General features: G+C 46.8%; 1 protein-coding gene across 1 annotated transcript; it reads right to left on the bottom strand.

Annotated features, from left to right (window-relative positions):
* Positions 1-7005: 7005 nt before the first annotated feature.
* LOC117971841 (membrane-spanning 4-domains subfamily A member 8-like) lies at positions 7006-12519 on the bottom strand. The gene is made up of 8 exons (XM_059006248.1): positions 12452-12519; positions 11509-11553; positions 11201-11417; positions 10227-10337; positions 9895-9951; positions 8931-9083; positions 8142-8261; positions 7006-8027 (listed from the first exon to the last, which is right to left on the bottom strand). The coding sequence occupies exons 3-8, from the start codon at positions 11378-11380 to the stop codon at positions 7881-7883; spliced, it is 768 nt and encodes a 255-aa protein (XP_058862231.1). The 5' UTR covers positions 11381-11417; positions 11509-11553; positions 12452-12519; the 3' UTR covers positions 7006-7880.
* Positions 12520-12986: the final 467 nt, after the last annotated feature.

Raw genomic sequence — 12986 nt, forward strand, 5'->3', positions numbered from 1 at the left:
TTGAGAGGGGAGTTCTCTTTCCTATACTGCTAGAGCGCTCTGCAGTGTCGAGAGGGGAGTTCTCTTTCCTATACTGCTAGAGCGCTCTGCAGTGTTGAGAGTGGAGTTCTCTTTCCTATACTGCTAGAGCGCTCTGCAGTGTTGAGAGTGGAGCTCTCTTTCCTATACTGCTAGAGCGCTCTGCAGTGTCGAGAGGGGAGTTCTCTTTCCTATACTGCTAGAGCGCTCTGCAGTGTTGAGAGGGGAGTTCTCTTTCCTATACTGCTAGAGCGCTCTGCAGTGTCGAGAGGGGAGTTCTCTTTCCTATACTGCTAGAGCGCTCTGCAGTGTTGAGAGGGGAGTTCTCTTTCCTATACTGCTAGAGCGCTCTGCAGTGTTGAGAGTGGAGTTCTCTTTCCTATACTGCTAGAGCGCTCTGCAGTGTTGAGAGGGGAGCTCTCTTTCCTATACTGCTAGAGCGCTCTGCAGTGTTGAGAGGGGAGTTCTCTTTCCTATACTGCTAGAGCGCTCTGCAGTGTTGAGAGTGGAGTTCTCTTTCCTATACTGCTAGAGCGCTCTGCAGTGTTGAGAGTGGAGTTCTCTTTCCTATACTGCTAGAGCGCTCTGCAGTGTCGAGAGTGGAGCTCTCTTTCCTATACTGCTAGAGCGCTCTGCAGTGTTGAGAGGGGAGTTCTCTTTCCTATACTGCTAGAGCGCTCTGCAGTGTTGAGAGTGGAGTTCTCTTTCCTATACTGCTAGAGCGCTCTGCAGTGTCGAGAGTGGAGCTCTCTTTCCTATACTGCTAGAGCGCTCTGCAGTGTTGAGAGGGGAGTTCTCTTTCCTATACTGCTAGAGCGCTCTGCAGTGTTCCGCCCTCCCTCTCTCCCTCCCTCCTCCCCCCGGTCTGCGGGACTCTCTCTCTCTCTCAAGTCCAGAGTTCATCGGCAGTTCAGCATTCGGTTCACTTCGAGGTCAGCAGGCTGCTGTGGGATTTGCTGGTCGGATCAAGCAGCACAAATGAAATGATGTATTAAAACTGCACTGTTATTTTTACTGCAGGGTTGCGAAAGGGCACCACGGCAGGCAACTGGCTCCTGTTTTCCGAGTAAATGTGCATGTCTGTGTGTGTGTGTATTAGAGTGAGTGTGTGTCTGTACAGTGTGTGTTTCTGTGTCTATGTATGTATATGTGTGTAGATATGTATCTGCTAAGTCCCTTAGCCATTGCAGCGAGTGGATATATATATTGGAAACATCCTGGCTCCCTTTATGTGACTTCCACCCCCACTCCCCCACCCTTATCCTCACCGATTCTGAGAAACAAGGTTAGCTTTTACATTATTTATTTATTTATTTGTCAGACGTCTTTATCCCAGGCGACTCACACAGGTGTTACAGGGCAGCGCAGGGTTACAATGCAAGCTTCATATTTAAACAGTGTAGTTTACAGTCAGTGCAAATAATAACACTACTAGAATACAATATGAACTAGGATGCTATGTATAATAATAACACTACTAGAATACAATATGAACTAGGATGCTATGTATAATAATAACACTACTAGAATACAATATGAACTAGGATGCTATGTATAATAATAACACTACTAGAATACAACATGAGCCCTGATTCAGCTATTCTGTTCAAGCCGTTAGCCGAGGGGAGAGACGGACGGGTCACAGTTAAGTAACCTCATTGTGTGATTGAGTTCAAGGTGAAATGACCCACGCTCTGAAGGGATCAGAGTTAAGGTCACAGTGTCAGTCAAAGCGCTCTCAATCACAAAAAGGGAGGGGGGGAGGGGGGGGGTGGAAATCAAGGCCCAGGCTTCAGCTGTGCATGTAGGCCAGACAGTTTTTAATTTCTTTATTTTATGAGAGGAGCAGCGAGGGTCGTCGCTAGGCAACACGAAATTGAGCGACTGTCCACCAAGCGCCAAGGCCCTGACCTTAATACAGATCGACAGAGCTGAGAGAAAGAGAGAGAGGGAGAGAAACTCTACTCAGCTTCCATTGACACCCTCTTGTTCTTCTGTCTGGGCTGAATCTGAAGTAGCGTCTTGGGTTTAGCTTTATCTCGACCGTTATAAGCTTAGCACACACTTTCAACACAACCCGGTGTAGATTTTATTTTTTTTCTCTCCCTGCTTCGCGGTGCTCCAAGGCTCCCGTTCTCTGCGCTGGAATCCGTATCGCACCTGTTTCTTTTAAAAAGGCGATGCGAGGGTTTTGAAGAGCGACCGTTGGCTCTCTCTCCGCTCGGCTGCACGTCTGAGGAGCGAATTTGTTTTGTTCTGCAGCTGTGGTCTTATGAAATTAACGAGCCGCTGGGTTTTCTCTTACAGCTCGTCTGCTGGGTTCATTAGTGCCCTCGACGGGTAATTAGTGCCACCTCAGAGTGTCACATGACGCGACCGAGCAGGGTTTTAACACAGCCAGGGGGCTCCCGAGTGGCGCATCCGGTAAAGGCGCTCCGCGTGGAGTGCAGGATGCGCCCTATAGCGTGGACGTCGCCGGTTCGAGTCCAGGCTATTCCATTGCCGACTGTGGATGGGACTCCCAGGGTGAAGTGACTTGCTCAGGGTCACACACACACACGCACAGGGAGTCAGTGGCTGAGAATTTTAGGATTGAGACATAATTGGGTTACCGCTTGACTCTTCACTTAAAGACATTTCTGTGCGAGACAGAAAAAATAACAAAGAGAATCGATGTGTATTTACATGACCTGAGACATGCAAAGGTTAATATCATTTTCTCTGTGCCAAGAAGGGGACGCGCTCTCGGGCCAACGTTGACCTCTGCGGCTCTGATTGGATCGATGGGGCTTGACCTTGGCGTGACCTCCACTTAGCCGGGGGGGGGGCGTCCTGATCATTCTATTTAATTCAGAGCGAGCTGTGATCTGAAGAGCAGAAGAGACAAGAGAAGAGGCAGAGATCACTGGTTTGGGAAGCCCCTGGGGGGGTGGAGAGAGAATTATCCCCACAGATGCCACTCGGATTTCTTTCCCTTGGAAAATTGAGCCGTCGGATTATACAATAATCTAGAATGAAACACACACACACACACACACACACACACACACACACACACACACACACACACACACACACACAGATCACTTATCAGATCCTTGCATTTCCCAGAATGCACGTCAGCAGCATACTTTCCCCATCACAGCTCAGTCAAGACAAGAAAACAATTACCTATATTCAGTGGCAATGATTCTGCACTGAGGGGCAATGGCAGCACAAGTATAGGGCAGCTGCAATGGGGCGAGGCTGGTAGAATGGGACCCCAGTGTGCTCACTATACCCTTCCTGAATGATCTTCAATAGCACTGCAATGGGGTGAGGCTGGTAGAATGGGACCCCAGTGTGCTCACTATACCCTTCCTGAATGATCTTCAATAGCACTACAATGGGGCGAGGCTGGTAGAATGGGACCCCAGTGTGCTCACGATACCCTTCCTGAATGATCTTCAATAGCACTACAATGGGGTGAGGCTGGTAGAATGGGACCCCAGTGTGCTCACTATACCCTTCCTGGATGATCTTCAATAGCACTACAATGGGGTGAGGCTGGTAGAATGGGACCCCAGTGTGCTCACTATACCCTTCCTGAATGATCTTCAATAGCACTGCAATGGGGTGAGGCTGGTAGAATGGGACCCCAGTGTGCTCACTATACCCTTCCTGAATGATCTTCAATAGCACTACAATGGGGTGAGGCTGGTAGAATGGGACCCCAGTGGGAAGATGTTTGTATTTTGAGACACCAGTGCTATGACAATACACACTGTTTGATATTAAATAGAGTAATGATTTAATAGAGCACAGTTGGTTGCAAACAGCACTGTCCTGCCCTGTCCACACAGGAAGTGACCTCAGGAGACAGAAGGTGGGATTTGAGGATTAGACTGCTGCTCTGTTGTCTTCAAAACAAGATTAATTCTTCAGCTCCCTCAGGCTTTTCCCTCTAAATGCATTGAGAGCCACTTACCCCAGCCCGACTCCACTGGGCTGGAAAGGGCTAATGTGACTTAATGGCCAGTGACTTAATAATCTCTTACAGTGAGTAGAGGAGCCCCCTTTCTACCCTGCAGTAAAAACACAGCAAAGTGTGATAAAGCACAGTGAAAGCATGGTAAAGCATGGTAAAGCACAGAGAGGTCTGGTAAAGCATAGGGAAGCATTGTAAAGCACAGAGAGGTCTGGTAAAGCATAGGGAAGCATTGTAAAGCACAGAGCGGTCTGGTAAAGCATAGGGAAGCATTGTAAAGCACAGAGAGGTCTGGTAAAGCATAGGGAAGCATTGTAAAGCACAGGGAGGTCTGGTAAAGCATAGGGAAGCATTGTAAAGCACAGAGAGGTCTGGTAAAGCATAGGGAAGCATTGTAAAGCACAGAGAGGTCTGGTAAAGCATAGGGAAGCATTGTAAAGCACAGAGAGGTCTGGTAAAGCATAGGGAAGCATTGTAAAGCAGAGAGAGGCATGGTAAAGCATAGACAATATGCTTCATATTCTCTCTCTCTCTCTCTCTCTCTCTGTCTCTCTCTCTCTCTCTCTCTCTCTCTCTCTGTCTCTCTCTCTCTCTCTCTCTCCACTCTCTCTCTCTCTCTCTCTCTCTCTCTCTCTCTCTCTCTCTCTCTCTCTCTCTCTCTCTCTCTCTCTCTCCCGGTCAGTCAGCAGAGTGTGTAATCGCACAAATTGGTGAGGCCTTAAGAGCCCGATGGAGGGGATCGGATTTTCTGCTTCAACACTTTACTTCTGAGACCCCCACTGATGGAGTGGTCTCGCCTCTCTGAAGCACCCCCCCCTCAACCAACCCCCCCTCCCCCCCAATCTCACTCAACCAGCCAGCAGCATTCCTCAGTGCCTCCCAAGACAAAACATGTTCAAAAATAAAAATACACCACAGTGTAATCCAGGGGGTCTGCTGCCGTGAACGCACTGTGACCTGGGAGACACGGCAGAGGTGACCGGGGAAGTGCGAGCGTAATGGAGAACAGGGCTTAGAAACTGAGAGCTTTCCTTAATCTAACGGAGTGTCAAATCCTTTAGAATAAACACACACACACACACACACACAAAAAAAATACTACAAACTGAGAGCTACGCACCGAACACAAGTACGAAACAAGACAGAATTCTTTGGTGAGGCGAAATGAATAACACAGAGAAGCACAAAAATAAGACGAGAGAGAGAGAGAGAGAGAGAGAGAGAGAGAGAGAGAGAGAGAGAGAGAGAGATTCCGAAAAGCTCTTTCATAAATCATAACGGCTGGGGACGTCATCCATCACGCTGTCACCGAGCAGAGAGGGCGCCCCCTGCAGGGGTCAGGGGTCTGCACGCCGCGGATAGAGGTCGCGTTCAGAGCGCATCTCTTCAAAACGACCCCCTTTTAATAATTGGAAAGGTTGGCAGAGGGGACTGGGTGATAATTACAAGAGCAGGAAAACAAATTCAGGTGGTGTAGCCATTGCAGTGCCATAGTGTAAGGTGGCATTTATTTATGTATTCATTTATTTATATATTCTCACATCTCTGATGATGGTAGCTTGACTATGCATGCGTGAACAGAGCCGCGAGATTCCAGTAATTTTGCTAAAACTTTCCAGCCCGGGCTGACAGCGGCTTTCTCCCGCGGTTTAATTGGGCTTTGTGAGGACTATTATGCGGGCCCAGCGGCCGCCACGCTACCTCAGCGCCGGAGGGGGGCGCAGTACGGGACGGTAATTATCCGAAACAAGCCTCGATTAAAAAGCGAGTGGATTTGTTTTTGTTTTAAACCAGCTGACAATATGGGCTGTCAGCATTCCCCAGACCTCTTTGGTTATTATTATTATTATTATTATTATTATTATTATTATTATTATTATTATTATTATTTTAATAGTTATTATTTTCTATAGGAGTCCGTTGAGGCGTGTTTGAAAAGCGGTAGGGTGTGTGGGGAGCGGGGTAAGGGGTAATTAGCGGACGATTCTGGCATTTCAGAAAGATGGGGTGGAAAACAAATGGAGGCGCCACCAAATACTATACCGGTATATGTGAGAGAAAAAAAAACTACAAAAGAAACAGACATCTACATTTTTTATTATTATTCTTTGTAAATAAATGACACTCTCTTCCGAGAAACAATCCTTAACAAAAACAACGCTGACAAACCTCAAGGTTGTGTGCCTCGGGCCCAGTATGTCATGCTACAAGCACAGTTAGGAAATAGCGCCATCTGGTGGAACTCTAGTGCAATGACGGCCGTGTCTACATTTCACGTCGAGCGCCGTCTGCTGGATATTTACTGGTAAGTGTGTGTATGTATGCATGTATGCATGTATGCATGTATGCATGTATGTATGTGTGTGTGTGTGTGTGTGTGTGTGTGTAAAATATCATCCATCTCCATTGTGTCTGGAAATGTTAATGGTTTTATTGTAAAATTAGAAAATCAAATTAATAAGCATTTAATTAAACATGGCCAGAAACCAAACCCTAACCCAAACGCTAAACCTAACCCTATCCCAGTCACCCAAACACCAAGATCATAAAAATGAAAAAACACAGGTGTGACTGAAATACGGACAGACAGACAGACAGACAGACAGACAGACAGACAGACAGACAGACAGACACACACACACACACACACACACAGACGGGCAGACAGGCAGGCAGACACACAGGCAGACAGGCAGACAGACAGGCAGGCAGGCAGACACACAGGCAGACAGAGAGACACACAGACAGGCAGACCCACGTACTCCTTCAAGATGGTCCGGACTTGCACAGAACCAGGACCCGCTTGAACCCGATGGAAATGAATCACTCATTTTCTCCCGAGCAAACTTTTTTTCGGGCAACACAAAAGAACACTGAGGCTCGGGCAGGGGCAAAAGAACACTGAGGCTCGGGCAGGGGCAAAAGAACACTGAGGCTCGGACAGGGGTAAAAGAACACTGAGGCTCGGGCAGGGGCAAAAGAACACTGAGGCTCGGGCAGGGGCAAAAGATTTTATTTTTTCACACAACAAGCTCTTTGGAAAGGCTATGAACTTTCAACAGGAAAATCATCGCTGGGTTACTTTGCTTGTATTTTTTTTTACTGCAATTTGATTTTTTTTTATTATTTAACATATTGTGTCAAATGCTTTTCATTTCAACTGAGCTCTCGATTTCTTAACTAAACTCTTAATTGAGTTAAGCAGCTTAATTAAGCGTTTTTTTTTTTTTTTTTTAATTGTTTTCATCTTAAACAGTTGGTGAGTTCAACTTAACTACAACATTTATAAGCAACTTGAAATCTGGAACTCTGTAGGAGCTGAGAACAATTAAAAAGGTCTAATTAAGCACACGATCAGTTCAGTTCAGGGTCTAGTTAAGTCATTGAGAGCTCGGTTGGATACGGAGACCAGCAGCCATAACCAGAAATGATACACTCCGTGACTCAAGGGGATATTCTTTATAGATAAGTCTACCTACGGCTTTGCGCCTTCATGTAAGTGTGTTATTATTATTATTATTTATTTCTTAGCAGACACCTTTATCCAGGGCAACTTACAATTGTTACAAGATATCACATTATTTTTACATACAATTCCCCATTTATACAGTTGGGTTTTTACTGGAGCAATCTAGGTAAAGTACCTTGCTCAAGGGTACAGCAGCAGTGTCCCCCCCACCTGGGATTGAACCCACGACCCTCCGGTCAAGAGTCCAGAGCCCTCATCGCTACTCCACACTGCTGCCCTTATGATGATGATGATGATGATGATTATTATTATTATTATTATTATTATTATTATTATTATTATTATTATTATTATTATTATTTTTAAAGAAGGTCTGATGGGCATCGCGCTGTGTGCTCCGGATTGAATCCATGCAAGCCGCTCCGTTTAGGATTTATAGGGCGGAGGGTTCAACGCGACAGGCTGGGGTGTGTAAATCGGGTTGTAGGGGGGAGCAGCCAGGCTGTAGATATTCTCCGCTCCAGCAGGGGGCGCTCTGGCTGTGTTGTAGGCGCTCTGGATGACCACCAGAGGCTGGAAAAAAAAGACAATAACGTGTTGCAAATTTTTTTGGCTGGAGGTGTTTGCAGACAAGCCAAAAAGCATGGGGGCGGGTTTTTAGACAGAGGTGTGCTGATGATGTCATACCGTTTGATCTTGGGATCCGTGACACACCGATTTGCACCCGAAGCCAGAAAGCGAGATCGCCACACAGAACTCCAGCGTCGTGAAAACAAGCAAGACAGACTTCAGCCCTTCAGCTGTGCGCTGCGGGAAAGAAACAGCGATAGCAACGCGTTAGCGCTCTGCACAGCGCGGGCAAAGATATCTGCATCGACTAGAAGAGTCATTTAAACAAACAAACAAAAAAAACAAATCCGAATTATTCACTTTTTTAAAAAAACATCATGTAATCAAAGAAACTACAAAATGATATCGCTAAAAAAAACTCAATTATTTATTCACTTTTTTAAAACATTATGTGATCATAGAAACTACAAAATGATAGGAAAAAAATCCGAATTATTCTCTTTTTTTAAACATCATGTAATCGAAGAAACTACAAAATGATATCGCTAAAAAAAATCTAAATTATTCACTTTTTTAAACATTATGTAATCAAACTACAAGAACAAATCCTACCACAAGGAAGCCGTTAGTAGTAGGCTACAGTATTTCCGTGTCACGGTTTTTTCCATTTTGATCAGTTTTTTGTTCAGTATATGGGAAAAAAACTATACAAAGCGGCTGTAGGTAATTCAAGATGTGACCGCAACGTTATCGAGCAGGTTAATAGAGGTGATCGGATCTCATGACTGGTTCTGCTGTCGCGCTAATCGCTGTATGTACCCCAGTGCGGTGAAAATCAATAACACAAGTCATTTCCATCAAGGGGTTCCGATGACGAGAAAACAACAAGAGGTACCTCAAACTCACATTCAGAAGCACAGGAGAAGCTGTGTCGCTGTCATAGGAGTGATACGCGTAAGAATTATAGCGGCTGCACACCGCCAGATCGACGAGGTAAATGATTATCCCAACTCCCGCTAGGATGCTGCTGAGGATGTTCATGGCCAAGGTCCCCTTTATCTGCAAAACATCAGTAAGACAGAAAGATGAGGAAAGCAAACTCTCGCCTCTGAGCCTCTGGTTTAAATACGAGGCGGACAGCGCTGGAGAAACCTTCTGCATCACCAAAGTCGAAAGCAAACCTGCGGGATAGTAGCGCTACACTAACATATTGAATTGCACACCGTCGCCGCGGTGTAGAGTTTTCCATATACTGAAAAAAAAAAAAAAAAAAAGTGAAATAAAAAAACCTAAATTATGTTCATATAGTTTTTTGGTTTTTTTCTCAATCATAAAATTCTAGGTGATGCAGAACTTCAGGCCAGAGCTGTACAGTTGTATTGATCGCTCTGTCAATAAAAAACAATCAAACTTAGAGCATCAGTGGTATGAAAACAGCACACGGAGGTCATCAAAGACACACGACCAATACTACCTACTAAAAAATGTTCCCAAGATGTAGCCTTCAATATTTCATAAAGGACTTGTTACCCCAGGAGGTTCAAATCCTGGCTCAGCCACTGACTCCCTGTGTGTGTGTGTGTGTGTGTGTGTGTGTGTGTGTGTGTGTGCGTGTGTGGGTGTGCGTGACCCTGAGCAAGTCACTTCACCTCCTTGTGCTCCGTCCTTCGGGTGAGACGTAAAATAAACAAGCTCCTATTGGAAGTGACTCTGCAGCAGCAGCAGCAGTTGTTGATGATGCAGAGTTCACCCTCCTAGTCTCTGTGAATCGCTCTGGATAAAAGCGTCTGCTGAGTGACTCATTCATGATACAGTGGGCTCAGAGCTCACAGTGGGCTAATGCCAGGGCTAGCGGCATGACTTTACTCACAAGGCTGATCTTGGGAGTCTTGTCCGCGGCGACGGAGAGCGATCCTGAGATGATGTACTGTGAGGAAGGAAGAAGGTATTATTACAGATATACTGAAGCGAGACACAGCCAGGTGAAGCGTCTGTGTGTCAGACAGCTCAGGATTAAAAAGAGCTGCACAGCTCTACAGCTGTGGCCAAAGAAATCTGCATCACCTGGAATTTTAGAATCGAGGCATAATTAAAATATATATATATATGCCCATATATGGTAATTTGCACCCGAGGTCAGTAGGGCGGTGATAGGACCAGCACAGGACACAGGTACAGCAAGGACAGTTTAGAAATGCTTACAAATAGACCGGTCCAAAAGGGAGCTCCGAGTATCCCTGCAATGGACCACAGCGTCCTCGACAGAACCGCACCGAACAGGATGTTTATCACTCCCATAATTATCTGGACGGTCTGTGAAAAGAAAAAATCAACCAAGACTAAACTCAGTGCCTCCCCGAGGGTCTCCCCTGGTAAAGGCACGGCCGCGTGGTGTGCAGGGGGGAGTCTCACAGTCAGGGGAGCGCAGGGGTCCCCGAGGGTCTCCCCTGGTAAAGGCACGGGCCGCGTGGTGTGCAGGGGGGGAGTCACACAGTCAGGGGAGCGCAGGGGTCCCCGAGGGTCTCCCCTGGTAAAGGCACGGCCGCGTGGTGTGCAGGGGGGAGTCACACAGTCAGGGGAGCGCAGGGGTCCCCGAGGGTCTCCCCTGGTAAAGGCACGGCCGTGTGGTGTGCAGGGGGGGAGTCACACAGTCAGGGGAGCGCAGGGGTCCCCGAGGGTCTCCCCTGGTAAAGGCACGGCCGCGTGGTGTGCAGGGGGGAGTCTCACAGTCAGGGGAGCGCAGGGGTCCCTGAGGGTCTCCCCTGGTAAAGGCACGTCCGCGTGGTGTGCAGGGGTGAGTCACACAGTCAGGGGAGCGCAGGGGTCCCCGAGGGTCTCCCCTGGTAAAGGCACGGCCGCGTGGTGTGCAGGGTGGAGTCACACAGTCAGGGGAGTGCAGGGGTCCCCGAGGGTCTCCCCTGGTAAAGGCACGGCCGCGTGGTGTGCAGGGGGGGAGTCACACAGTCAGGGGAGCGCAGGGGTCCCCGAGGGTCTCCCCTGGTAAAGGCACGGCCGCGTGGTGTACAGGGGGAGTCACACAGTCAGGGGAGTGCAGGTTCCTGGCTGTGTGAAGTCACCGGTCTTCAGCACGCTATTAACCAGACTGACAGGAACCAAATGGTTATTATCAGGAGCTTGAGCTACAGGGGAACGTTTATAAAGGTTTACAGGCTTACCCCCAGTGGCCTTGGCTCTCCTTTGAGGAAGCGCTTCAGCTGCCCTGACGGCTGGCACAGGGTGCTGCTGGGGACCACTTGGCACCTCGGAACCCCAGCGGGAGCTGGTGGGCCGTTATCGGGAGGGGCTTGCGGGTAAAACTGGGTGACGACCACGACCCCACCGACAGACGTGGACATTGTCTTCAGGAGCGGAGGAGCTGAAGAGAGGTACTGTCTTGTTCCGTGTGGAAGACAGGGAGTTTTGATCAAGTAAAAACACACACTGACGTGAGAAACATACAACAGGTTTGCTTTATCACACTTACCGAAGAAACGCTGCTGCGGTTCGGGTGCAATCTAGAAAAAGCTTTCTTCATGAAAACAGAACAGGATTAAATTATTCAGTACAGCGCCACTGTTATCTTAATGAGAACAGGACGCTAAACAGCATCGCGCTCTATTACAATGAAGAGCAGCTGTGCTGAGACACGCACGCACACACACACTCAGACGCACACAGGCACGCACACACACACACACTGACACGCACGCACAGACACACTCACACATGCACGCACGCACACACCCACGCATGCAGGCACACACAGACACGCTCACACACACGCACAGCCATTAACACCGGACAGCCGCACCGCATCTCCACACAATGCGCGGCTTGGCTTGGGCTTGTCGGATTGTCGCAGGTTGAACTTGGAGGGCGCCGTGCAGAATGGAAATGCGCGAAACTATATATAAGCCCATATAAGATACATCGGGGTTTGCTCCTTCTAAATAACTACAGTTTATCAAATCAACGACACGGCTTTTACCTGGAGAAGGACGTGTCGTGCGAAACGTTCTGATAGAAACATTTTAGATCAACTAGTCACATTTTTTGTGTAGTCTACCTGGATAACCTTTTTCTTTGTCATTTTGCACCTGTTGGTACACACCCGTTTTCCTTTTTTTTAATAAAAATTATATATATATAAAAAGAAAATTATATATTTAAGAAAGACAGAAATATTTGCTATATAACCCTATCAGAAATGCCACGTTACTTACAATAGTAAAACAACAAAGCATAATAATAATAATAATAATAATAATAATAATAATAATAATAATAATAATAATAATAATAATAATAATATACCCTTAGGGTTCCTGACTAATAATGCCGTTTAATAACAACTAAATATTAGCTCTGACTGCACTTCCATGATCTGTACAGTTTGAACCCAATATAACCATATTTCAGTTCCTTACCCGGTGCTCTGCGAGAAGCAAGCAAACGGATTGCGATTCTCGGTTGCTCTGTCCTGTCTCAGGTGCGCTCAGAGCTCCGTTACCTGAGCCGTGTGTTCACGAGGGAGTGTCGCGCCCTTGTTTACCAGCAACACAGAGGAAAATATGACGCTGTTGTTTCCACGAGCCGCACACCAACACAGCTCTGGACAAAACGTTTTGCACCCCCCCTGTAGAATGAACTAATTTTGCTTCCTAAAGTCGAATGGAAACCTGCTGAATAATGTTATACCTTAGCATATCGAATGACGCGCGTTGTAGTTTTCCCCGTATAACCAAAAACTGATATGGAAAAATGCGACATTTGGAAATCTAACATGAAATCCGTGCAAATATTATGGTTTCCTTCCAGTATGTCGTGCTTGTGTTTTGTATTGCTGTTTTTATGATCGTTTTAACTTGCACCCATCGAACTTGTTTATTTAGTTTCTGATATTTCACGGGGCTTTTTCAAAATCCAACGTTGTGTTTGGAATGGGTCGTGAATAAATACAAT

This window comes from Acipenser ruthenus, chromosome 32 (assembly GCF_902713425.1).
Source record: "Acipenser ruthenus chromosome 32, fAciRut3.2 maternal haplotype, whole genome shotgun sequence".
NCBI classification, from domain to species: Eukaryota; Metazoa; Chordata; class Actinopteri; order Acipenseriformes; family Acipenseridae; genus Acipenser; species Acipenser ruthenus.